Source organism: Hyalella azteca, unplaced genomic scaffold (genome assembly GCF_000764305.2).
Source record: "Hyalella azteca isolate HAZT.00-mixed unplaced genomic scaffold, Hazt_2.0.2 contig12591, whole genome shotgun sequence".
Lineage (NCBI taxonomy): Eukaryota > Metazoa > Arthropoda > Malacostraca > Amphipoda > Hyalellidae > Hyalella > Hyalella azteca.
The window spans coordinates 6,621-31,156 of NW_025942546.1; the positions used below are offsets into that span (position 1 = coordinate 6,621).

At 38.6% G+C, this 24,536-nt stretch overlaps 3 protein-coding genes across 5 annotated transcripts; all 3 read left to right on the forward strand.

The window, feature by feature from the left end:
• The first annotated feature begins 547 nt into the window (after positions 1-547).
• On the forward strand, positions 548-961 carry LOC108680272. Its single transcript, XM_018169072.1, has one exon. The coding sequence runs from the start codon at positions 548-550 to the stop codon at positions 959-961; it is 414 nt and encodes a 137-aa protein (XP_018024561.1).
• Positions 962-2,202: 1,241 nt separating this feature from the next.
• Positions 2,203-7,728, forward strand: LOC108680276 (thioredoxin reductase-like selenoprotein T homolog CG3887). The gene is given in 5 exon segments (XM_018169076.2): positions 2,203-2,571; positions 3,495-3,624; positions 3,848-4,043; positions 4,343-4,470; positions 5,913-7,728. Coding segments are annotated over 4 exon segments (600 nt in total). The 5' UTR covers positions 2,203-2,416; the 3' UTR covers positions 4,462-4,470; positions 5,913-7,728.
• Positions 7,729-15,564: 7,836 nt separating this feature from the next.
• On the forward strand, positions 15,565-22,165 carry LOC108680270 (craniofacial development protein 1). 3 transcript variants are annotated; one of them, XM_018169069.2, is made up of 6 exons: positions 15,565-15,843; positions 16,607-17,026; positions 17,340-17,478; positions 18,144-18,211; positions 18,530-18,698; positions 21,040-22,165. In XM_018169069.2, exons 1-6 carry the CDS (start codon positions 15,783-15,785, stop codon positions 21,134-21,136), a joined length of 954 nt encoding a protein of 317 aa, XP_018024558.1. In that variant the 5' UTR covers positions 15,565-15,782; the 3' UTR covers positions 21,137-22,165. The 3 variants fall into 3 exon arrangements, with proteins under 3 accessions (XP_018024558.1, XP_018024559.1, XP_018024560.1); XM_018169070.2 differs by having other exon boundaries at positions 16,607-17,011; XM_018169071.2 differs by having other exon boundaries at positions 16,607-17,005.
• Positions 22,166-24,536: the final 2,371 nt, after the last annotated feature.

A 24,536-nucleotide genomic window follows, 5' to 3' on the forward strand; every position in this document is an offset into this window, starting at 1 on the left:
CCCATCTCCAACCTGTCGATTTTATCGAAACTTCTCGAGCGCGTTGTGGCCCGGCAGCTAAATAACTACCTACATAAGTCAGGTCTCATGCCTCGCCTCCAGTCTGCGTACCGTCGTCACCACTCGACAAAGACCGCCATGCTGAAGGTTCTTTCGGAAATTCTGCAGGCGGTTGACTGCGGCAACATTACGGCGCTGGCTTTACTCGATCTTTCCGCTGCATTTGACACAGTCGACCATGCCACCTTGTTGCGTCGGCTGGACATATCGTATGGCCTGCGCAGTACGGTGCTGCGGTGGTTCGAGTCCTCAACCATTCGACTATAGACTCCAATGTGTTCGTCGCGGGCTCTCCTCTTCTACACCATCGACGGTCACCTGTGGCATACTGCAGGGCTCAGTCCTTGGCCCAATACTCTTCCTGCTATATACTGCTAACGTGTTGCACAGAATTGATTCACACAGCTTGAATTCGCACAAGTTTGCTGACGACACCCAAATCTATGGCTACTGTGCGCCAGCGGATGCTGCAGCGCTGCAAGACCAGATGTCTGCCTGCATGGACGCCATTTCAGACTGGATGCGTTCAAACCGGCTCCGGCTCAATGCATTGAAAACTGAATTTATTTGGTTCACGACCGCTCGTCGCCAACATCAGCTTCCAGCATACCTTGTGCAAGTGGGCGACGAGTTCGTCGCACCTGCATCCTCTGTACGCAGCCTCGGCATTCAGCTGGACTCAGAACAATCTATGAACAACCACATTGCCAAAGTAACCGCTGCTTGTTTTGGCATCCTGCGGCAAATTTGTAGCGTCAGTCACTGTCTCCCAAGGCCAGTCCTCAAGGCCCTCATGGTGGCGCTTGTGCTGACCAGACTGGACTATGGCAATGCCACACTCTACGGACTTCCCAGCACGGCACTTAACAAACTGCAATTCGTAATGAACGCTGCAGTGTGACTCGTTTGTGCCCAGCGGAAATTTGACCACGTGACACCAATTTTGCGTGACCTTCAATGGATGCGCATCCAGCAGCGCACACAGTTTGAAGTCCCTGTTCTGATGTTCGGCTGCCTCCATGGTTTAGCACCACCTTATCTTGCTGGAGGCCTATGGCGCGTGTTGGATCTGCCTTCTAGAAGGCGACTGCGTTCCCCATCGAAGGCTGACCTCATCGTCCCGTCCTCACGTCTGTCCACCGTCGGTGACAGAGTGTTCCTGGTCGCTGTGGCCAGAACATGGAATAGTCTGCCAGCATCAGTGACATCTGCTTCTTTGCTGCCATTGTTTCGTCGACGCCTAAAAACAGAACATTTCCGTAGAGCCTTTGAATCTTAGACCTAGCTGTCATCTAATCTATCATGGATATTACTGGTTTAGCTTAGGTCTTGTTTGTTCTAGCATAGACGTCGTCAGTCTTGGCATATGTCCTTTGTTGTAGCATAGATGTCATCTGTTTTTATCCTCTCGTGTCTTTTTTAGCCACTTGTAACATGCCCTCGAAGTTCAATCTGAACGAGACACCGCGACAATCTCTTCGTGGAATAATAATAATAGAGCTGCAATATTTAAGAAAAAAATAGGACTTCTCTGAAATATTGATTGACTTGATTATGTATTGAAATAAGCCACTGACAATTTACTCAAGCGCAGAGGTTATTAGGCTCTACAACACAAGGGTGCAAAGTCAGTTGGAAAAAGAATGACTTTGCAAACTCAGTTTCAAACTCAGTTGGGAATGGTCATAACTGCATCAGATGGATGTAGATTCCCAACTGGCTTCACAACTGAGTTTGCAGCTCTTTATTGGCTTTTCATGGCCTGGGTGTTGTTTTCATTCATGGCTTAAAGAAATAGAATCAAGGTTTGGGAATCCATAAAATCATGGCCCAAGAAATCCAGTTGTGGTTCAGTGAGTACTGTAGATTTTTTCCTCACTTGGTTATAAGTTATGATAAAAGCCTTAATATTAAATATGAGTAAATTATGCCAAAAAGTAGAATGAGAAATGGCCTTCCTAGTGAATAGACTATTTTATACAAAGTGGTTTTTATGTCTATATGGTAATTATTTAAGAAATGCCTTGTATGTATATTTGACTGCTGTTGGTCAGTGAGGGGCAAACAACTTTGCAAAGTTTGGCTATTGTGTTATCATGATCAGGTTGTTAGGTCTAAATTATTATAATTCATATTGCAGATGCGTCACCAAATCTATCTAAACCATTAGGATTTCATAAAAAGTGTATGTGAAGAGCTATTTAAAGAGAAATTTATCTGCAAGGGTCTTCTTAAGACCAAGATTTTGATGCTGATGTGCTGCCAAAGATCTTTAAATATTTGCTCACTTTTTCTCACACCCTGATTGACAAGTGTATAATAAATAATCAATTTTTGTTCCCAGGCATTTGCCAGGATGGCTGATAGAGCAGGAACAAACCTGCTTATTTTAGCAGCCCTAGCAGGATGTTTAGTCGTGTTTGATTTTTTACCCTCTGCTTCAAGTGTCAAAGAGCCTCCAGCCATGAAAATGACTAAAATTATGGGACCATCTCTTCGGTTTCTTTACTGGTGAGTGCTTTGAAGTTAAAATTTAATATTTTAAATGCAAGCTGTTTGTTATAATAATGAAAATTTCTGCAGTAAATGAAAAATAATTTGTCACTTTTTAATGTCTAATAGGAAAAGAATGTGATTGTATTGAACGGCATAAAATGCCATGACGATTTATGCTCCTTTTTCTTGGATTTCTGTGTAAAAAATTAGTTGACGGTACTGAAAAGATTTCAAGACTATCAAGTATTCACCTATCCATGCAGCCTGATTACCTGCATTGGTTGGAATTAACAAGTTAATTTAATTTTTTCAAGTCTTAAGAGTGAAATTGTGGACAATTTCTACAAACAAATTATGTTTGTAGAGGTAATAATAATGTACAAAAAATATTCATTTGCATATTTTGTGGGTTTATGTGTTGTGAAGAGTCAAGAGTGAATTATTTGATAACATTTTGCATTGAAATAAGTAAGAATATATTGGGTGGTACTGTTCTAATCAGCTTCACCTAAAATTCAGCCTTTGCATGAATTTCTTATATTCATTGTTTAATTTTGAGACATGAATAATCATATTTGATCCTCAGGCTTTTGGATAATTAAGTTCACATGTGTGTAAAAGAGTGTAATTTCTTTAATTCAAGCTGTGATTGTGATTTGCTCATTGTCAATATTGTAACTACAGAATTATCCCAGTAAGAGTGATTTATGCATTTTCACTTAAAGTTAAATCCTACTTTTAGTGTTCTGTAGCTTTTATACTATTTGAATTAGAAAAATATGAGTAATCAAACTAGACTCTTGAGGGAGTCAACAATCATGGATTTGATATTTTCAAAATTATAATTTTTTTTGGTGATATCAGCAGTAACCAAAAGCAGACTCTTGTAGTTGTTGCTCATATGTTGTCATGTTCTGCAGCAGATATTTGTTTTTCAGTTACTCGTGAGGATATCAAAAGGTGTTCCAGCAGTATGCCACCATGCTGCAGGACAAATACCCTCACATCTCCATCATGGGGGACAACTACCCACCCCCTACCTGGAGACAATATATTGCTCAGATACTTGTAAGCTTTCAGTTTCAAAGTTTGGGAAATATCGTAGGTGCATCTATATTTATAATAGTAATTACTGATAAACAATCACCTTCAGTGGAGAGAAAAATTAAGTTTTTGCCTTGTGTGAACAGGAGAGAGAATTAGAGGTTTTGATGTTTGATAACCCATGTTGTGTTCCCATAGGAGAAGCTTGTTTCAAGCTTGTAATTAATGCTCTCTTCTTGACTTCCAGAGTTTAGCCAAAATTCTCCTCGTCATCTGTGTAGTCTCAAACATCAATATTTTCCAACACCTTGGCCTGCCAACACCAGCATACTGGACATGGCTGTCAAGCAACAAAATTTATGGCTGCCTCATGATTTTCTTCTTATCAAATGCTATTGAGGGTCAACTCATCTCTACTGGGGCATTTGAAATTCAGTTTAATGGTTTGTCTCAGTTACTTTGAATGTATATTATTTAAATGATGATTAATCACCAAGTTCTTATGAATATTTTAATACGTATGTTCTTTTCTTGTTTACATATATATATCTGAATTTTTATATAACCTGAAGTATTACATGATTTTAACACTATCTGCTCATGTTTATCAGCATGGGTGAGGTTAATTAGCCCTTTGAGTAGATAAAAATATTTTAAGATAGGTATAATTTTTGATGACTCTTGACTGCCAGCAGTTGATACCTCAAATGCGTTTCATTACCAATTAGCAACAATGTTGCAGATGTGCCTGTGTGGTCCAAGTTGGAGACTGGTCGGATCCCTCAGCCTCCAGAACTGTTTCAGATCATCGATAATCACATCAGACTGGACCAAAACCCCAGCTGGAGTGACAGCATATAAAATGACTATGTGAGTTACCATTACTTTTTAAACTAAAGCCTTTCATTTTAATACAAAACTTCTGCTTGTTCAACTTGTCATAGTATTCAAGTTTCATAAACGAGTGTCAGTTAAATTGGAAAACACTATTGATAGCAACTGAATATTGTGAGCTTTTAATTACTAGTAGAGTAGAAATAAGTGAAAGGTATTTAAAAATACTGTTTGAGTATTCTGTTTTTGAGTATTGAGTATAAAGTTTGGGTATAAAAGTAAGTATTTACTCAATACTCAATATTGAGGACTGAGTAAAAGTTTGAGTATAAAAATACTGTTTGAGTATTGAGTTGTTAATGTATTTTAGTTGTGCTCTTTCAAGTGTGCTACCAAGTACGTATCTGATAATAATAATATACGTTTAAAAATTGCTTTTTAAAGACAACACTTCCAAAGAATCCAGTATCTCCAATCTTACAGATGTACAATGAATTTCTCATCTAATTTTCAAAAAATAAAAAATTTATTTTTCAGTTTTTTTAATGTATATAATTTTTTTTAATATATAAATTTTTTTCAAAATTATTTATTCTGTTAATTGATTCATGCATTGCCTCTGACTTCACACAAGTGTGCAAAATTTCAGATCAATTAGACAGGTAAAAGTGTGTCAAATATCAGTTATAAGATTTGTAGCTGACAAAATTATTTTTTCAATTTTTTTGATATTGAAAAAAAAAAAATTTTAAATTTTAAAAATCATTTATTTTGACATTTGATTCATGCATTGTCTCCAACTTTAAACAAGTGTGCAAAATTTCAGATCGATAGGATAAGTAGAAGTGTATTAAATTTTGATTACAAGATTTGTAGCAGACAGACAGACAGACAGAAAGACAGACAGACAGACAGACAAACAAGAAGTGAAGTTAAAGAGAAGTGTTGTAAAAAGTATCATTGCATTAAGTATAGAAATACTTTTATTTAAACACTAATGTGTGGTGTTAACATGTTGTGCATGCTTATTTAATTCAATGAAATGGTAAAGAATGCTATTGTTCAGTTGACAAAGGGGTAAAGAAAGCTATTTTTTAGGTGAGAAATGGGTAAAAAGGGATAATAATTAGTTGACAGATGGGTAAGGTAGGATATTTTTCAGTTGATAACTAGGTAAAGAACGTTGTTTTTCACAGGGCAAATGTTAAAGAGTAGTATTTTCCAAGTGACATGTAGGTAAATAATGGTATCCCTGGTAGTTGACGGGTAAAGAATTCTATTGTTCATGTAGCAGATGTGTGTAGAATGCTATTTTTCAGATGACAAAAGTGTAAAGAATTCTATTTATCAGGTGACAAATGTGTAAAGAATCTATTTCTCAGATGACAAAAGCGTAAAGAATTCTATTTATCAGGTGACAAATGTGTAAAGAATTCTATTTTTCAGAAGACAAAAGTGTAAAGAATGCTATTTTTCAGGTGATTGAAGCTTCGCTCGTGCAAGGTGCTCGACCAGTCGACGGCGTGGCAGCTTCCTCTCCTCTACACATGACGGCCTCCACACAAAGCCCTGCTGCTGGTGGAGGCTCGAACTCTCGGGTAGTTGAGGAGCTGGAGCTGCCTGCCTTCGTTGTGGTCGAGATCCTTATAAGTTGGGCGTTTGTTTTGCAAGTGACTTATGTTGTCTGTTCAATTCCATTGTTGCTAAATTTGGAAATTACTCTTGGGAGGTCTTGTTTCTTTATATGTGTTTGAATAGACTATGGTTCTGTATATCCACCTCAAAGGGTTGTATGTACTCGTATAAAAATTTGCTGCTTATTTTATTCGTAGATTGTTGCACCCTTAAAGTTGCAAGGCTTAAATTGACTCGTTTACTTTTTTGAATTATTACTGCTATGCTTTAATTTTCACACAACTATATTGGTGACTCGTTTGTCTGCTGTCGACTATATAATCAGCTTTGCATTTCTTATAACATCAGTATCATAGCTTGGCAACCAAACAGTTAGTAGGCTTGACTTGAATTTATTTACATTTGCACCAGTTTGGAAACTAAAATTATTTTCTCACTCATTGAGAAAGCTCAGTCGTATGTCACATGTTTGCAGGAGTGCTTTTATCAATTTATGAATTTATTGATGGGTTATGTATGCATTATACGGTGTGTGGCGCATTGGAACACATTCTCTCGTGAGATAATTGTGTGATATTCTAGTTCATTTAGAACATAGACGATGTGTTTCAACGGCAAACAAGACAGCATTGAGGCGACAGTAGTATTTTTTGGGGCTGATGATTACGGCGTTCAGGAGACTTCACTATTTTTTAAGACCTGAATTAACACCGGTAAAACTGAAAGTTATTTTCTAAAGATAAAAATGATTGTATCCTTTCATATTATTCGAAAACGTCACATTATCTACTTCTTTGGGCTGCTAGTTTTGTTTATGACTTTAATCATTGCATATTCACCTAAAGATTTATTTGTTTTATCTCTTTCCACATGCATTCTGCTCTTCTCAAGTTTGCTGCCACATACTCGAATGATTTTCATTTATATTTCCCTAAAAAAACGGTTCGGTGTTGTTTACTTAGCCCAATTAGTCAAATTTACAGGCTAATCTCGATTAAAATAAAATCAGGCTTCAGCGTAACACCGTCCATTTGTAAAGCATATGTTTGATTGTTGTGTTTTAATCGCATTTGGTCATGGTACAAGTTATCGTAGCGTTCTTCTCCTAATTGTACATTATTGTCGTTATACTTGGCTCTGGAGAACATTTACTCTCATGTTTTTAATCAGTAAGTATAGTTTTAACCTCTGCATCAGTTTTAACCTCTCCCATCCTCTGCATGCTACGTATTACCCATGAAAAAATTCTGACATTACGTTGCACATGAAGTATATTATACCGTACGAGTGTTATTCTGACCATTATATTATCAACTGTGCTAGCGAAATATTCTGATTGACCTTATCGTTTGTGCAATAATTTGACTGAAAATCGTTATAAATCCTGTAAATGAATTTTTTGTAACATATGTACAGAGAACCATATTTCCTGCTGACATTTTGTGTATAATTTTAACTTTTCAACCAGGTCTCTTCAGCTTGCATTTAATTAGCGACCGAATAGTTTATCGCAGATTATTTCTATTCAATACGTTTCAAAATTCAAGAGAAAGAGCCTCTATTAAATGTTTTACATTCCCCGTGATTATCTGTTGTGTGATGTGTATTGTAGTCACTTATCTTTGTGGTAGTTATTCAAGGAGACTGTGATGTTCGAAAGGTCTTTCAATTACCCGCACATTTATTCATCGCCAAAGACTATGCTGCACATTTACGAATGAGACCAGAGCCAAGTCGACTTTTAGACGTTCATAATACCGTTTAAATTGTCTCATGTTATTCGGCAATATTACGGATTGTATCGTGGGACGATGGTATATTGCTGTTGTTAATGATTTGATGAAAAAGTGAAGGGCAAGGATTACTCTACGATAGATAATTGACTGATTTTTCGAAGAAAAAAAAAATGCAGTTAAATAGTGGTAATATCTTCATAAGACCTCCCTCACACAGACTGCACTCTTCGTCTCTTGGTCATCTTGTTAGCAAAGGTTAGTGGTTATGATTGTCCCTACTTCTGCTCAAAACACAGCATGCTTCTGAATAAAAACTTCAGGGAGGCTTTCTGCCCATGTTCCTGATTTGTTCTTCAGAAGCTCTCGTGAAATTCTTTGTCTGCATGGGCATTATTCCCCCAGTAGTTGTATGTTGTGGGTTTACGTTAGTGCTGCAGAAAGGTACGAATGCAATTAAGCAGGAGCAGGACAGTTGAAAAAAGAATAGTGCGTCTTCTTCACTTGACCATGCATAAATTAGGCAATTCAAACCCTATCTTGGAATAATATTCAACAATACATAAATCTTAACAGATCGTTTTAAAAACGACGCGGAGTATAGTTTTATTGCATCACTATTTTTTAAAATCTTGTATCATCAATCGGCAAATAATCATTTCCTTGAGATCGAGTTGTTGCAACTATACATGAAAGGTGCTCAATAATGTTTTAATGACTTCATGTGGAATGATATATAAAATAGATATGGGAAGTAGTCTTGTGAAGGAGCAGCTTGCCGATAATGTTTTTCCACGCAGGAGCCATAATATATTATACTGTTTTAGAGCAGAGCAATAATTTGTCTTGCTGCTCGTCTGCAAAATACATTGTACTAACTCGAGCTTAGAACATATGAAATATAAGAGCAACAGTAAGATTAACCTACCCAGGTCAGGGTGGTCCAGTGGTTACAGTTCAGAGTACCTAGATTGGAGCAGAGAGGCGCGGGTTCGATCCCAGCTCTGTGCCACAGACTGTGCGCCAGTTTCTGGTCAGAATCGGCGAAGAGGCCGGGCGGTTAAGCAAAGTCCAAAGCAGAAATGTAGCAGTGAGTTGCGAGTTCAAGACCGCAACAAGCTGTGAATGTTCTGAGATGTCAAGAATTGGCGACAGGCCTACGGCCTAATAAACGCTGAAACCGCTATTATTTATTATTATTTACCCGCAGAGCCACATTAAGATTAACCGTCTGTATTGTTGACACGCAGGTAATACGCCCTCCGATGGAGCTAGCAGAAAGATTATCATCAATTTATTCATTTCCCAGTGATTAACAGGTCTAAATTATTTTATCTTCAATTTAAACGACCTTAATTTGAAATTTATTAGGATTGCATTTTTTCCGTGAAAGAGCTGTTCGTTGTGCGATGAACCTTGAATTGCACATTAAGTTGTCAACCGTTTTGAGATGCTATCGTGCAATATATAGAAGTATTTTTTTCGTTGCGTATCCACAATACCGAACTATTTAAAGCCTGATCCCAAAATATTGGCGAAATTCTTTATTATGGCGATTTTATTCTCGAAAATTCGACTAGAAGAAAATGCCTGCGAGGACCCTTGTGATTGGACCCATTGCTTGGACTGTTTGTTGGTGTTCGAGTCAGGGTACGCAGCCGTGCACCCCCAAATTTGTGCACCAACCAGCCTTGAAAGGAACGCCTAGCATATTTCCGGATAACCACCAATCAGCCGCGGATTGAGCCATCCGTCGCCGTCGGTAACCAACCCGTGACATCATCTTGCTTCAAAGCCTAATTAATCCATCTCTTTCTCTCTTTACAATTTACTGCCACACTGGCTGGTGGAAGTGCTAAAATTAAATAAAAACTAAAGTAGAACCAACAAGTGAAGTGACCAAAATCCCAGTTGTGCTCAGGCTGGGAGGTGTGCTACCAGCATACCCGAAGCCTTCAAATCAAATTAAAAAAAAAAAAATCATCTTGCTTTAAATATTAGGAGCTTTACCCCACCGTATTCTGAAGCGAATAGCCCAGGGCCCCAGAGAGTAATGGTTGTCCACCACTGAACGCTGCATCGAATCATGACTTCATACCCTGACTTTGGCAGTATAGCTTGAATTGTAACTTGCGGACAACGGACTGCGACCAACCAGTCCAGGACTCCAGGTCGCCAGTGGAGGTGCGCAGCCGTAGACCAGCAAATTAACGCTCAAATCAGCCCTGGAGCCAACATCAACCATCTAAATAATAGCGGTTTCAGCGTTTATTAGGCCGTAGGCCACTAGGCCTGTTGCCAATTTTTAACATCGCAGAACATTCACTGATTCACATCATTTTGAGGTCTCGAACTCGCAACGCACGGCTACAAATAATCTACAAACTACAATTCTGCTGTGCCTAACCGCTCGGCCTCCTTGCTGATTCTGACCAGAAACTGTCGCACAGTCTCGGCACAGAACCACTGGGCGGGATGCATGCCATGATGCCAGAGGCCAGCATTGCCCAAGACCAGCATATCTTTCATCCTCCTTTCTGCGCGTTACAGCAGCGCGTAAGCCTGCTAAAGGGCAGAGTAGACTAAGGGATTATATGTTAAAAGCCAATAGTACAAATCCCCTTCATGGAAATTAACCAGCGAGCTAATGAGAAGTAAGCCACCATTCACCAATACAATTGCTCTACGCCGTATTGAAAACCGTCCAAGTGACGGTCCAACAGCTCTATCCCATGCTGTCTAACGCCATAGTGGCAAAGCAGAGAGTTTTTTAGACTCTCCCTCAAGTTCATTTTTGAGTCCTATATGTAGACCAGTAAAGTATCCTGGATACCTGCATTATCATACATATGAAAGTATAATGAAACTGGTTTAAATCATGAGTAAATGAGGAAATTAAAAATGAACTGATTCTTAAAAATCTGTGGTTTGTCACTATGGTCTAACCTAATCACAATTTTCGGTTAAATTTGGTAAGCAACTCCCTACGCCATACCACTGTTGATACACAGCCAGCACTCCAGCCCCTCCGTTTGTCGCAGCTGTTTTCCCTCCACGCATTACGCATACCCCATCTCCCCACCTTTTTTCACTGACTGCCGGACGGCTTTTATTAGTTTCTGCTTACTTGACTGCATTACGCTATGAAAAGATGATCTATAGGAGTTGTAAACTAACCTAACTTAACCTAACCTAATTTGGATAAGCATCAAAGGTCTGCAAGAAAAGCCTCCAGTTAGTCATGCGATAATGCCATAATGGTGGAGAGTCAGGGTAAGTGTGGGGGGAAGAAGATCTGGGGGATAGTAAGGCAGGGAAACAGTGACGCGGGGTTAACGTCTTGCGGATTAAGTAAGGTGATGACGCATTACCATTTGGTACAGTTCACATTTGCGACAATGCAGTGTGGACATCGGACACTTAGGATAACAGCATGTGTAAGAAGTGATGGTATGGGTTATAAAGCATTGGAGAACAATGTATTGACTGTTAAGTATGTGGACTGTGGAGTAGCAGCTTGTGTGCTAAAGCAGTGTTGGTTTAAAATTCGTGTGGTGAGATAGGTCAATTGACTACAGCTGTTTAGGTGCCAGGATGACAATATCTATAGCATTTAGATGGTTGATGTTGGCTCCAGGGCTGATATGAGCTTTAATTTGCTGGTTTACGGCTGCGCACCCCCACTGGGCCACCACGTATCCGAATCAGGTTAGGTTACAACTCGTATAGATCCTCATTTCATAGCATAATGCAGTCAAGTGAGCAGAAACTAAGAAAAGCCGTCCGGCAGTTGGTGAAAAAAGGTGGGGAGACGGGGTAACTTGGTAAGCATGGAGCGGTGGAGGTAGAGTTTTGCTGGGGAAAAAATGCTGCGACAAACAGATGGGCTGGACCCTGGAGTGCTGGCTGTGTATCAACAGCGGTACGGTATGGCGTAGGGAGTTGCTTGCCGAAAATCGTGAGGTTAGATGGCATAGTGACAAACCAGAGATTTTTTGGAATTGGTTCATTTTTAATTCCTCATTTACCCAAGATTTAAACTAATTTCTTATGTATGATGATGCTGGTATCCAGGATACTTTACTGGTCTACTTATAGGACTCAAAACTGAACTTGAGGGAGAGTCTAAAAAACTCTCTGCTTTGCCACTATGTTAGACGGCATGGGATAGAGATGTTGGGCGATTTTAAATACGGCGTGGAGCAATTGTATTGGTGGCTTACTTCTCAGTTCTCATTAGCTTGCTGGTTAATTTCCATGAAGGGGATTTGAACCTTTGGCTTTTAACATATAATCCCTTAGTCTACTCTGCCCTTTAGCAGGCTTACGGACGGAAAGGAGGATGAAAGATATGCTGGTCTTGGGCAATGCTAGCTTCTGGTATGCATGATGCGTCCCATCAGAAAAGTCAGCTGGGTTATCTAGTATGCCACTCATAGTGGCAAAGCAGAGAGTTTTTTAGACTCTTCCTCAAGTTCATTTTTGAGTCCTATAAGTAGACCAGTAAAGTATCATGGATACAAGAATTATCATACAAAACAAATTTGTTCAAATCTTGAGTAAATGAGGAAATTAAAAGTGAACCAATTCTAAAAAATCACTGGTTTGCCACTATGATGCCACTGCTCTCTATGCTGTGTGGTCCCACTTTCCTTTCCCAACTGAATGTTATAAAAAAACAACTGCCTCACTCAGATCTCAGAATAGCCTTAGGCTGTAGAAAAATTAAACCAGTGTCATCAAAGGAAATAGAAGCAAACATTTCTTCATTGGCCAATCATAGGAGTGAGATAGTTTGTAAATATTAATCCAACTTTTTCAGCTGCCTATGCTATGTTCAGTATGTTGCCTGTAACCCTGTTAGGCTGTTGTAGTACTAGAATTATTCCACAACAATCACCCTTAGCCTTAGGCACCTTAATGTGGAACACATTACATTATTTCTTTTGTACCTAATGCCAAATCCATTTTCTCATTGCTCTGACTTGCTCACAAGTCACAGCCTCACATCTTCTCTGACATCTCCACTGCCAGCATGGTTATAGGTTTAACACCAACAAATATCTGCTAATGAACTTCTCCATTTCTTCAGTATCATCTACCACTGTGCAGGCTGCTCAACAAATTTATTAGCTAAGACCTGGTGCACTCCAAATATTCTTATCACACTGCTGCTTTCACAGATGGATCACTCATCCTTCAACCAGTCTTTTCAATGTCTGCTGCAATCTGCATTCCATGTCCCTTGCAGAGTTGCAGTTGCAGAGGCTGCAAGGCATTTTACTTGACTGAAAGCTTTGGCCTGAGGTAGAGATAATATAGTTGGAGCTGTTTGCAATACATGAGCCTGATGATGAGGCTCTTGACTGGTCACTAACAAATCGTCTCCCTGCTGAAAAACTTGTTATCTTTACTGATTCCTAATCATACAATGATACATTTTATGGATCAAAAATAGAAGACCAGATAGCTACTTGCATCTAATTATTGAATTCCAAACCAAACTTATGTCACTACTATCCTGTCATGAAATATTCCTGCAGGTTTTTCTTTAAATATTTTCTAAATCAACTGAGTAATTGGGTCCAAAAATCAGGGTTGGCAGTGATTAAATCAAAATGATTGAATCATGTGATTAAATCACTTGATTTTTTTATAAAAAAATCATGATTTTTTCGATTTTTTTGATTTTTTTGATTTTTTCATATATTTAAATATATTGAGTGGCAGTCTTTAATTTATATTGAGGTATTGTTATTCATGGTTTAGTATAAATGTACTATAAATGACAAATTGGTATATAAACTTGTTGCCTTTAGTGTGTATTAGGTCTGTCTCTTATACACATCTAGATGTGTATAAGAGACAGGTTCTGCCCCACCCTGTATAAGCTAGCTAACACATTTAAATTGTATATTGTAATCAATATATAACAAATAGTCAAATAGTTAAAGACTACTTATAGCCTTATAAGAATTAGCTAAGCTGCTAGCTATGTACAATGTATTGCCTGTCTCTTATACACATCTAGATGTGTATAAGAGACAGACCTTGGCCTGTTGGCCAATATTGAAGGCAATAAGTGCCCTTTTTAGCCATCCCTTATGATCCATATACTGTTATTGTTAGTGGGCTAATTGCAACATAAAAAAGAACACTTCAAAAAGACAAAAAAGTTGAAAAAATCAAAAAAATCAAATAAATAAAAAAAATCATGAAAAAATCAAAAAAATCATTGATTTTTGATTTTTTTGATTTTTTTAAAAAAATCAAAAAAATCGCCAACCCTGCCAAAAATACAGTTTTACATCATTGACCATTTTGTGGGCAAGTTAGCATTTAACGTTGCTTTGGAATCTCATAAATAGACCCACCAGATCCCAGTTTGAGTATGCTGCTGTGGAAGTTTTGGGAGGATATTCTCAACTCGTGCCTCATTACAATTAACTAAGAATTTAAAAGCAAAGAAAAGTCCACAAAAATTCATATCTTTATAGAAAACGTTTCGGAGACCAGCTCCATCGTCAGTTCGTAGAATCTAGAATCACAAATCAGAAGTCACAAATTAATACATTGAAAGCACAGAACAAAATTAAAAACCTAAATTTACAAGTAATAGACGGAGCAAAAAAAAAAAACTATCTATTAACAATTTCAAGAGGATAGGAGCTAGCAGCTGAATTCAAACTGGGCCTAAGTTTAAAGATGTACAGCGATTCTAAAATGCGCAAATCGGAAGTCCCGGAGGTGGAAGCTAACACCCTAAAGTCACTGTCAGAAACGGGGACATCACACTGCTCGGCGTGAGCGCGCACAGCCGAATGAGGGGGGCGCGATAGCAACTGTCCGGTTCTACAACTCCTGCCCTTATGCTCAGAGACCCTGGAATAAAGATTACGTGACGTCATCCCGACGTACGCAGATGCACATCGTGCACAACAATATTTATAAACCAGGGACGATCGCATATGAACAGGGAGCATATCTTTATATCTAAAGAAAGAACCGATTGTGAAATTGTTTACCAGCACAATATGAAGATTGACACTTGGGAAGTATCTATTGAACAAGACTTTTAATTCTTTTGACATAGCTTCGGACGCAGGGCCGAAGTATGGAAAAGAACAATAAATAACTTTCCTACTATCGCGCTCAGGAGCAACCTCACAGTATCGCTTCGACATGAATTTCTTGATTTGGGTAAACAACACCCTTGGGGGGCAAGGGTGTTGTTCTGGTGGATCGTAGTCGCTACAACAGTAGCCTAAATGCACTCCTCACCGATTCTTCCAAATTTGTTGAAATTGCAGATCAGATCTCTAAAACCATTTTGAAAATCGAAGACAAAATCAATAATTTATTGCGTAAACTTAAAGATTCTTCTGCTCTTTCACCTGAAACTTATACTAAACTTTATACATCTGGTTCTTGCCCCGGTATTTTATATGGCTTACCTAAAATTCACAAGCCTGATTTTGCCTCTAAGTTTCAATTTCGACCAATTTTTGCCGCGTATAATACTCCTAGTTTTAAACTTGCTAAATTTCTGGTACCAGTTTTAAACTGTCTTACGACTAAATATACGAACTGACGATGGAGCTGGTCTCCGAAACGTTTTCTATAAAGATATGAATTTTTGTGGACTTTTCTTTGCTTTTAAATTCTTAGTTAATTTGCGATTTAAGCAAACAAGTGATATATATTCATTACAATTATTTATGCCAGAAAGAGTGATCAGCTGACTGAGCTTATTTGGCTTCTGCTTGCTAGTGTTAGAATAGTAGCTATTTTGGGATGTTGTCTTATGGTGTGTTACATCTTTTGACATCAGGCTAAAAAAAAACCAAAGTTGTAGGTGCTAATTTAGAAGGAACCTTGAATGCCACTTGGTTTTCTTGGCTCCATCTGAAATGTTTCAAGTTCACCTAAATGATATTTTTTCAGTTTCTTCGTGTCATTTGTAACTTTAACTAGCCCATTATGCTGAATGAAGAAGAATTCGACTCTGACAGCACAGATGAAGACTACATTCCTACAGTAGGTAAATTTAATGGCCATAGCCTACTTTCCTAGCATTACTTAATATGCAGTCTTTAAATAGTTGATTTGCTCCATTGGCATTTTCTTGCTGTATCTTGCTACAATTTCTACAATTAATCCCCAAAATTGAAGTTTATTTTCTGATGAGCTGAAACATAAACTTGACAAAAATTTTAAAATTTAATTTTAAGCTCTGGATAGATATTGGGATTATTGGCTGCTCCTTGTTGGAGGCCCTAGGCTTGTTGGGGTTTTTCATCTTCTCTGTATTGTGGAGACCCTCTATGGGTATCCTTTTTCTGAGAATACCGGTATGACAATTGATAAATTGTCATTCATGGACATTGATTTGATATTGTCTTAACGATTCATGAATTTCTCTCCCTATCTAACAATAAACAATTGGTGATTGGCTGAGTGTCTTCTAAGTCTTCTTCCCATTATCCTTATTATACATATATACCTACATTTTCTATTGAATATCTACTTTCCTAATGGTATCTAATTTGTTTGTATATTATAAAAATGTGAAATTTGTTGAAAAAAATGCTCATCAAATCTGTAATTTTTGGAGAGTGGCAAGTCCTCCTCTCTCTTGTTGAATGGTTAAAATTAGTCTATGAAAAGTTGATTTATTTGCTGTTATATAAGCCAATCTATAAGCCAAGTTTTTGCTTCTAATATTAGTAATGAGGCATTTCCTTACTTATTTAAATTCTACAGTTTTCTATAATTGTCCATTAATTCATTTATTTCTTTCACAGCCAAAGGGAGTGATGATGACCTGTCATCAGATGAGAGTGAATTAGATGAAGAAGACAAAGTGGAAGATGATGTTGCTCAAACAGCCAAGAGAACTAAAAGTAAGGAATCTAAGAAAACTTCTAATGGGAAGAAGAGAAAATCTAACACAAAAACTGTTAAACAAAGAGTGAATCCCTTACTTGCCCAGTTAGGAAACCAGGATGAATGTGGAAGTGATCAAGTCAATGCCATAGACTCTACAGAAGATAAAGCTGAAGGAAAAGATCAGAAGAAGGAAGAGGACCTTTGGGCTAATTTTTTAGCTGACACTGAAGAGGTTCCTAAACCTGAGCCTCCTGTTAAGCCCAAAAAGAAGAGCTGGGCTGAATTACTTGGAAATAAGAAGGCAAAATCTTCAAGTAACAGTAATTGTCCTACTAGTAAGAAATAAGTGCCACTATCACACTCATAAATAATGTCATATTGGTTTCTCTTATTTATGCCATGTTCACATGCTTCATTTTGGATGAATTTTCTCCATCTAACCTATATGCCCTTCATGTAAAATGAACTTTCCTTAATTTTTCTGTCTTGACACGCATATTGAGCTCTTAGAATAAAAGTAGTTTTACTGATTTTAAATTCATTGAAATGTTCAACTAATATAAAGATACTCAATGGACTTCATGATGGTCTGATTGGGATATAATTCATGACGAATAACTTGACAATTTTGCATTGAATATTTTACAGATGATTCTGAGACTCCTAAGAGCTCCAGCTCATTGTCAGGGCAAGTGTCAGCTCCAGCCAAGGCTGCAGTATCTGAACCCAAAGTTCCAGCCACTGTAAAAGTCACCAAAATATTTGAATTTGCTGGTGAAGAAGTGAGGTGTGTACATTTACTCTGAATTTTGTGCCATATACCTAGCATTTATTTGCATATATTTGAATGTTTTTATTGAATTTCTTTCTTGCCATGCTTTTCTGGTTTCAGAATAAGTCGTATAAGAAAATTAAAAGCCTTGTTTTTCTAATCAGCTCCTAATTGTTAGAAATTCATATGTATATATAACGTATTCTAAAATTGGCTGCCATAAAAATTCTGCCAGAGTCATCAAATACCTAATGTTATTTTGATTGTTGGCCTTTTTCTGAAAATTATATGTGCAGAGAAGTTGTTCAGATTTCTCTCTCTAAAGTGAAAAAAATTGAAATCAGATAATTCAACTGAAATAAATGAAAAGTTTCAATGATTAGGTTTTTCAAACAGCATTATTCTAATCTTACACTTAGTTATTAGGTCTCAGTCTTACATAACTGACTCCAAAACGTGATTGACAACCCAATAACAATAGGCAATACAATAGACAATCCAATGACAATAAGCATCCAAATCACAGATTTGAAGACAATTGCTCCTTATTAATTACTAGTTCGGTTCCAGTGATTGCACTGATGAAAATCAAGTGCCATATGATCCTGTTTTTTCTCCCTGATGTTCTGTGGGAACTGGGAACCTTTGCGTAATTCTCAAAAGATGCATCTCATGGGCAGAGTGGAGGAGGAAGTTGCTGCAAATTCAAAGGAGGCAATGCTTGCTCCTTCAGCAGCAGCCAGCTCAGGTTATAAATATTTTTCATATAATTTTGAATTGTGAAAAGTGAGAAGATTGTTTACATTAATGCAAAATTTTGATTTGGTTGTTGGGATGGATAAAAGAATTCATTTTGATTTATAAATGAGAATATAATTGTGTAATTTAAAGTTATCTGAATTTAAATCAGGATTAGAATGAAGTTTCTCAGTACAGCTTCAGTTCTGCTAATGTTTCTTGTACCCTTACTAGTTCTCCTGAAACCATAATGCTAATCATTTAAAGAAAATATTGTAAAATTTTACTCGTGTCCAAGCCTTGGGTTGAAATCATGATTTTTTTTCAGGATGCATAGGAAGCAAGCGTAGCAGTAATCTGAGTGCTCTGGTGAACTCACTGGGCAACAAGAAGCAGAAGTTGAGCACACTTGAAAAGACCAAGCTGGACTGGCAGAGCTACAAGACTGAGCAGGGTCTTACCGACGAGCTGCTGCTGCACACAAAGAGCAAAGACACGTGGGTTGCCTAGACTTGTTGAGCTGATGACAAAAGATGCGTGGGTTGCCCAGACTTGTTGAGCTGATGACAAAAGATGCGTGGGTTGCCCAGACTTGTTGAGCTGCTGACAAAAGATGCATGGGTTGCCCAGACTTGTTGAACTGATGAGATAAGATGCATGGGTTGCCCAGACTCGTTGAGCTGATGACAAAAGATGCATGGGTTGCCCAGACTTGTTGAGCTGATGACAAAAGATGCGTGGGTTGCCCAGACTTGTTGAGCTGATGAGATAGGATGCATGGATTGCCCAGACTCGTTGAGCTGATGACAAAAGATGCGTGGGTTGCCCAGACTTGTTGAGCTGATGAGATAAGATGCATGGGCTGCCCAGACTCGTTGAGCTGATGACAAAAGATGCATGGGCTGCCCAAACTTGTTGAGCTGATGAGATAGGATGCATGAATTGCCCAGACTCGTTGAGCTGATGACAAAAGATGCATGGGTTGCCCAGACTTGTTGAGCTGCTGACAAAAGATGCATGGGCTGCCCAAACTTGTTGAGCTGATGAGATAGGATGCATGAATTGCCCAGACTCGTTGAGCTGATGACAAAAGATGCATGGGTTGCCCAGACTTGTTGAGCTGCTGACAAAAGATGCGTGGGTTGCCCAGACTTATTGAGCAGACAAAAATGGATACAAAAAGATGTGACAATACATTCTAGTCTGTGGCTTGTTTCCAACGTATGTACGTCTTATTGTATGTTGTATAATTATATCTGTGTAGTATGTAAGGGTCTGTGCTGGTGAAGAAGGTTTTGGGTGGGAACTTTGAGAGGAATTTGAGGTTTTTAAAACTCGTTGAAATTCGTATTTTAAGAAGGCAAACATTAGTCTTATCTAATTAGAAGGCTATTTAAGTGTCTAGTTGCCGTGACAATGATGATGTTATTTGTGGCATCGCTAGGCCACACTTTGAGTTCTGCAACGCTGCATGGTCACCCAGACTTAGCGATATCCAGAAATTTCTGAAGGAGTCAACTCAAGAAGAGTTACTCGAATCATCCTAGGATTTAAGGATGTGGCTTATGAGCAGCCTCTGGATAGGACGAAGATTACCTTCTAGTACACAGACAAGAGAATTTGTGGCGACCTCATGGAGATCACCAAGTAAACCCATGTCCATAACCGGAACGCGAACGTGTCTACAGTGGATACTGAAAGGGTCGTCTGAGGCCATCAGTTTGAAATGAGGACATCAAAAAAGGTGTAATGCTACTTAGTGGAGCGGTCTGCCAGCTCAGATTGTCGAGGCTGCAACCATGAACGCTCTCATGATAGACTTGAATCGGTTATACTTTGGTATATATTTAGTACATACCAACCATTAGTGGCATATACCAACGGACAATAAGTAATTTTGTGAAATTTTGGACATGGGCTGTGACCTCACGCTGTATTTTAGCAACTTGTAAGTCAATCACGTGATACTGAAGGACCCTGATCATAAGCGCCTACGCATGCTGTGTTATTTATGACTTCTACATATTATTTTCTATTTATTTCGTAGCGTTTAGGTGATCAGAAAATAAGATGGATTGACTGGATAGATTCGGTATTCCGTGGTTATCGTTCGATTTTTCATTTGATCATAAGTACCTATGTCATGAACTTTGAATATGGGAGGATTCTCCCATATTCACGTCCAGGATCTTCTGGCAGGATCCTCCGACCATGAATTAAACAAACCTACTGAGCAAATATTACGTAGGCATTCCGATCATATTAGATGTTTTAAAATATTATGTACGCCCACACCTTTTTGCTCATGAAGATATTAAGTTAGTTATTTATTACTTCACGAAAAGGATCATTGCCTATCACTTGAATAATCTGGCAACAATTCGCAACCGTTTCCACTAGTTAACTACTGGACCATCAAAACTATTCGTACCTAAAGGCCTCTTGCAAAATTACCGTTGCCAAAGTAAAAATGTTATGATGGTGATTAACTGTGCTATGATTGTGTTGTGATTGTGATGTGATTATCTGTGTTGTGATTGTGATGTGATAATCTGTGTTGTGATTGTGATATGATCAACTGTGATGTGATCAACTATGTTATAACTAACTGTATATGAATAAACTATGATGTTATTAACTTTAGTGGAATAAACTATGATGTTATTAACTTTACTGGAATATACTATGATGTTATTAACTGCAATGGAATAAACTATGATGTTATTAACTTTACTGGAATAAACTATGATGTTATTAACTTTATTGGAATAAACTATGATGTTATTAACTTTACTGGAATAAACTATGCTATGACTAACTTGAATAAATGATCACCAGGTACCTGGACAAGCAAGAGTTCCTGCAGCGCGCTGACGTGCGTCAGTTTGAGCTGGAGCGCGACGTGCGTCTGGGCGTCCGCCGCAACAACAGATAATTCCTTCACTCCTCGTGCCGAGGCTGCTAATAATCTACCTTACGACATGCTGATCAAGCTTATAATTAATGATCTGATAATAAAAAAGCTAGGTTGTGTTGGAGAAAAACTTGGAAAACCATTACTTTCGGATACAGAAAAGCTGGATTCGTTCAATTAAACATGGAAAAGCATTGTTCTCGGATACAGAAAAGCTGGATTCTTTTAATTCAACATGGAAAACCATTACACTTTACCAAACAATTTCATATACCAAGCTGGAAGTGCCAATAGCCAAGATAGATATAATGGACCTGAGAGAAAACATCAGCGGCTGGCAGCGTTCTTCTTGAAGCTCAGACTTTTTCCCCTCAAGGAGATGCAAGAAGAAAAGAGTAATTTTTGGTGCCAATCCATAGTTATAATGTTTCTTTTGTGTTCCATTCCATCAATTTGTGCTGTAGGTTAAGGCAGTTCAAGGGGAACTATTGCATTTAAATAACGCGTGATCCAAAGGCTCTCTCCAGTTAAATTAAAATGTTAAAATTTCTGACCAAAATTTAGCTCTATTCACGGCACTTGTGTAATTTCATCTTATTGAAGTCAAGTCCAAATTTTTACCGATTGCCATTCAATGAGAACTTTGACGTTGCTGTTTCAGATAGAAGTATTATTCTTCTTTTAGTTACGCCTTGTTAATGCTAAATATTGCTTCTTATATACGTAAGATCTCGCTTAGAAATTAATCCATCCTCTGATGTTGCATTAATCCTCTGATGTTGCCAGAAGGCAACTAACAACAGCGCAAATGTTGTCTTCCTCATAGATCATCTTACATTTGTAAATGACTACGATTTACGTTGATTTCATAATATTCTTCACGATAAATTGCATTAACTCCAGATGAACAAGTAACAAGTGAACATTCCTGTTTTTTTTCGGGTGTGTGTACGTTGATTTCGATGTTGAGGTGACGCAGGTATCTCAGTGAGATTTATTGACCGTCTTCTGAGAAGGCCATTTCAATTATCAGTAAATTTTCTAGTAGTTGAGTGCATTTTATTGTGCGGGATCGTAGTATGTTGAATTCGTTAGGAAGTCATGTTCTCTATTATATGCAGTATGCACCCATAAATTCTATGGAGTCAATAGTGCAATGTTATCAACTGGGCCTTGATGTGTTACAAATATAATGATAATGGTGTAGTGGTGATGATGAATAAATTTTTGCTTTTTAATTAATCGAAATCATGCAGCAGAGACTTGAGGCATGGGAATGCTAACCTGCACAGGCAATTGTTTGTGATAAGAAGAGAACTACTGCGACAACAGCTGCATGCCTCCATAGTAATGTACGTATTGGCTACGTGCAATCCGGTCGACTTGTGTACAGTCGAGCCACGTATGTACGTTCTGGTTACGTATGGTACAGTCCAGTCGACGTGTGTACAGTCGTGTCACGTATTGTACAGTCCAGTTGACGTGTGTACAGTTTTTTCACGTATTTACGTTTTTGTTACGTATGGTACTGTCCAGTCGACGTGTGTACAGTCGTGTTACGTATGGTACAGTCCAGTCGACGCGTGTACAGTCGTGCCACGTATGTACGTTCTGGTTACGTATGGTACAGTCCAGTTGACGTGTACAGTCGTGTCACGTATGTACGTTTTGGTTACGTACGGTACAGTCCAGTCGACGTCCGTACAGTCGTGTCACGTATGTACGTTTTGGTTACGTATGGTACAGTCCAGTCGACGTCCGTACAGTCGTGTCACGTATGTACGTGTTGGTTACGTACGGTACAGTCCAGTCGACGTGTGTACAGTCATGCCTCGTGTGTACGTTTTGGCTACCTACACCACAGGCGGCGTTTATGCTTCAGTTAAAAAGTGAATTCGTTGAAGGTAATAACGTTCGTATATGAAGCACGAAATGACTTCGTATTTTTAATAGAACAGTTCATTCCGAAACCAAATGAAATGATCGAATCACTGAAAAACGCACAAATAATTATAAAAAAATATATTTCTACATCAAAAAGATACACCAGCATCGACATAAGACGATTTAGTCACTTCCACACACTACATACAATACATACGTACGGCTGCCTAGCCAGTCCAGAGCCCATACTTTAAAAAAAAGTAAGAGATCGTAAGTTCATCAGCCAATCATTGACAGCCTTTCAAGCAAAATCCACCAATCGTAGACAAGAAAATAGAGCGTAAGTACTTCCGTTCATTTAGCGAGTTTTGAAAGTATGGCCCCCAGGAAACTTGAGATTTTCCCTCAGTTCGTTTCGTATTGCGCAACCGAACTCATTTCGCTGCATGAGTTTTGGTCGTCACGTCGAGATCGACGGAAATTTATTCCTTCAGCGTTGTTTTACTGCAGCAACATTGTACCTTTAAAATGTATCGTAGCGCCAGTTCTAAGTCAGTTGTAACGATGAATCGCAGTGTCAGTTCTACGACAGTTGTAACGATGAATCGTAGTGTCAGTTCTACGACTGTTGTAACGTTGAATCGCAGCGTCAGTTCTACGACAATTGTAACGTTGAATCGTAGCGCCTGTACTATGTCAGTTGTAACGACGAATCGTAGCGCCAATTCTACGTCAGCTGTAACACTGAATAGCTTAGTGCTTCATTGAACGTGCGCAAAGCGTTAAATTTTTACGAATCGATCATTCATCGATAAAGTCAAGGCTTAAAATCACCGAGAGCAGGTCTTTAAAGTAGCAGGATTGAGTTTGTAAAGCGACTCAAGCGATCCATCATAGCATAATTCGGTGAGCCAATAAGCTACTTGACAAAGCTCTATTTGCATTAAAACCTTAATCTTTACATGCCATCTCCGGCTCTATTATGCAAGTTCATCCATGCCCTTCGCTTTTAGAGCCTGCGATCAGAAGTCCTGTAAGAGAAACCCGTTTGCAGTTCACTTATCTGACTGACGTCTCACCCAAATGGGTCCCATGAGCGAATGTTGTGCCAGGTCGTTCTGCGACACAAAGGAGATTTTTCCGTGTATTCCAGCGTGTCGCTTTTAGTCGGCACCTAATTCAATAAACGGACCGAATCTCCCTTCAATGGAGCCACGACTCGGTTTGTATAAGCCCGAACAAAATGACTACCCATCCCGTCTGTTATATTCAGCAGCGGCCAAGTCCGGTCCCAGTGACTGGCAGCGCTCGTACACTTAATGGAGAAATGAAACTGGCTCTTATATTTAATGGAGAAATGGAAGCAGCTCTTATATTTGATGGAGAAATGGAAGCAGCTCATATATTTGATGGAGAAATGAAGGCCGAGTGGCCGAAGCATCGACTGCTCTCGCCGAATATCAGAGCCTCATATGGGGTCCAATTAAGTTAATATTTTGCTGGCTTGAAGCGCCCCGGGGGAATTTACATAGCGGTC

Coding starts and splice junctions, on each gene's coding strand:
- LOC108680272 (XM_018169072.1), top strand. CDS start 548: ATGTCTGCCTGCATGGACGCCATTTCAGACTGGATGCGTTCAAACCGG.
- LOC108680270 (XM_018169069.2), top strand. CDS start 15,783: ATGCTGAATGAAGAAGAATTCGACTCTGACAGCACAGATGAAGACTAC. Junction 15,844..16,606: donor AGACTACATTCCTACAGTAG/GTAAATTTAATG, acceptor TTTCTTTCACAG/CCAAAGGGAGTGATGATGAC. Junction 18,212..18,529: donor TTCAGCAGCAGCCAGCTCAG/GTTATAAATATT, acceptor ATTTTTTTTCAG/GATGCATAGGAAGCAAGCGT.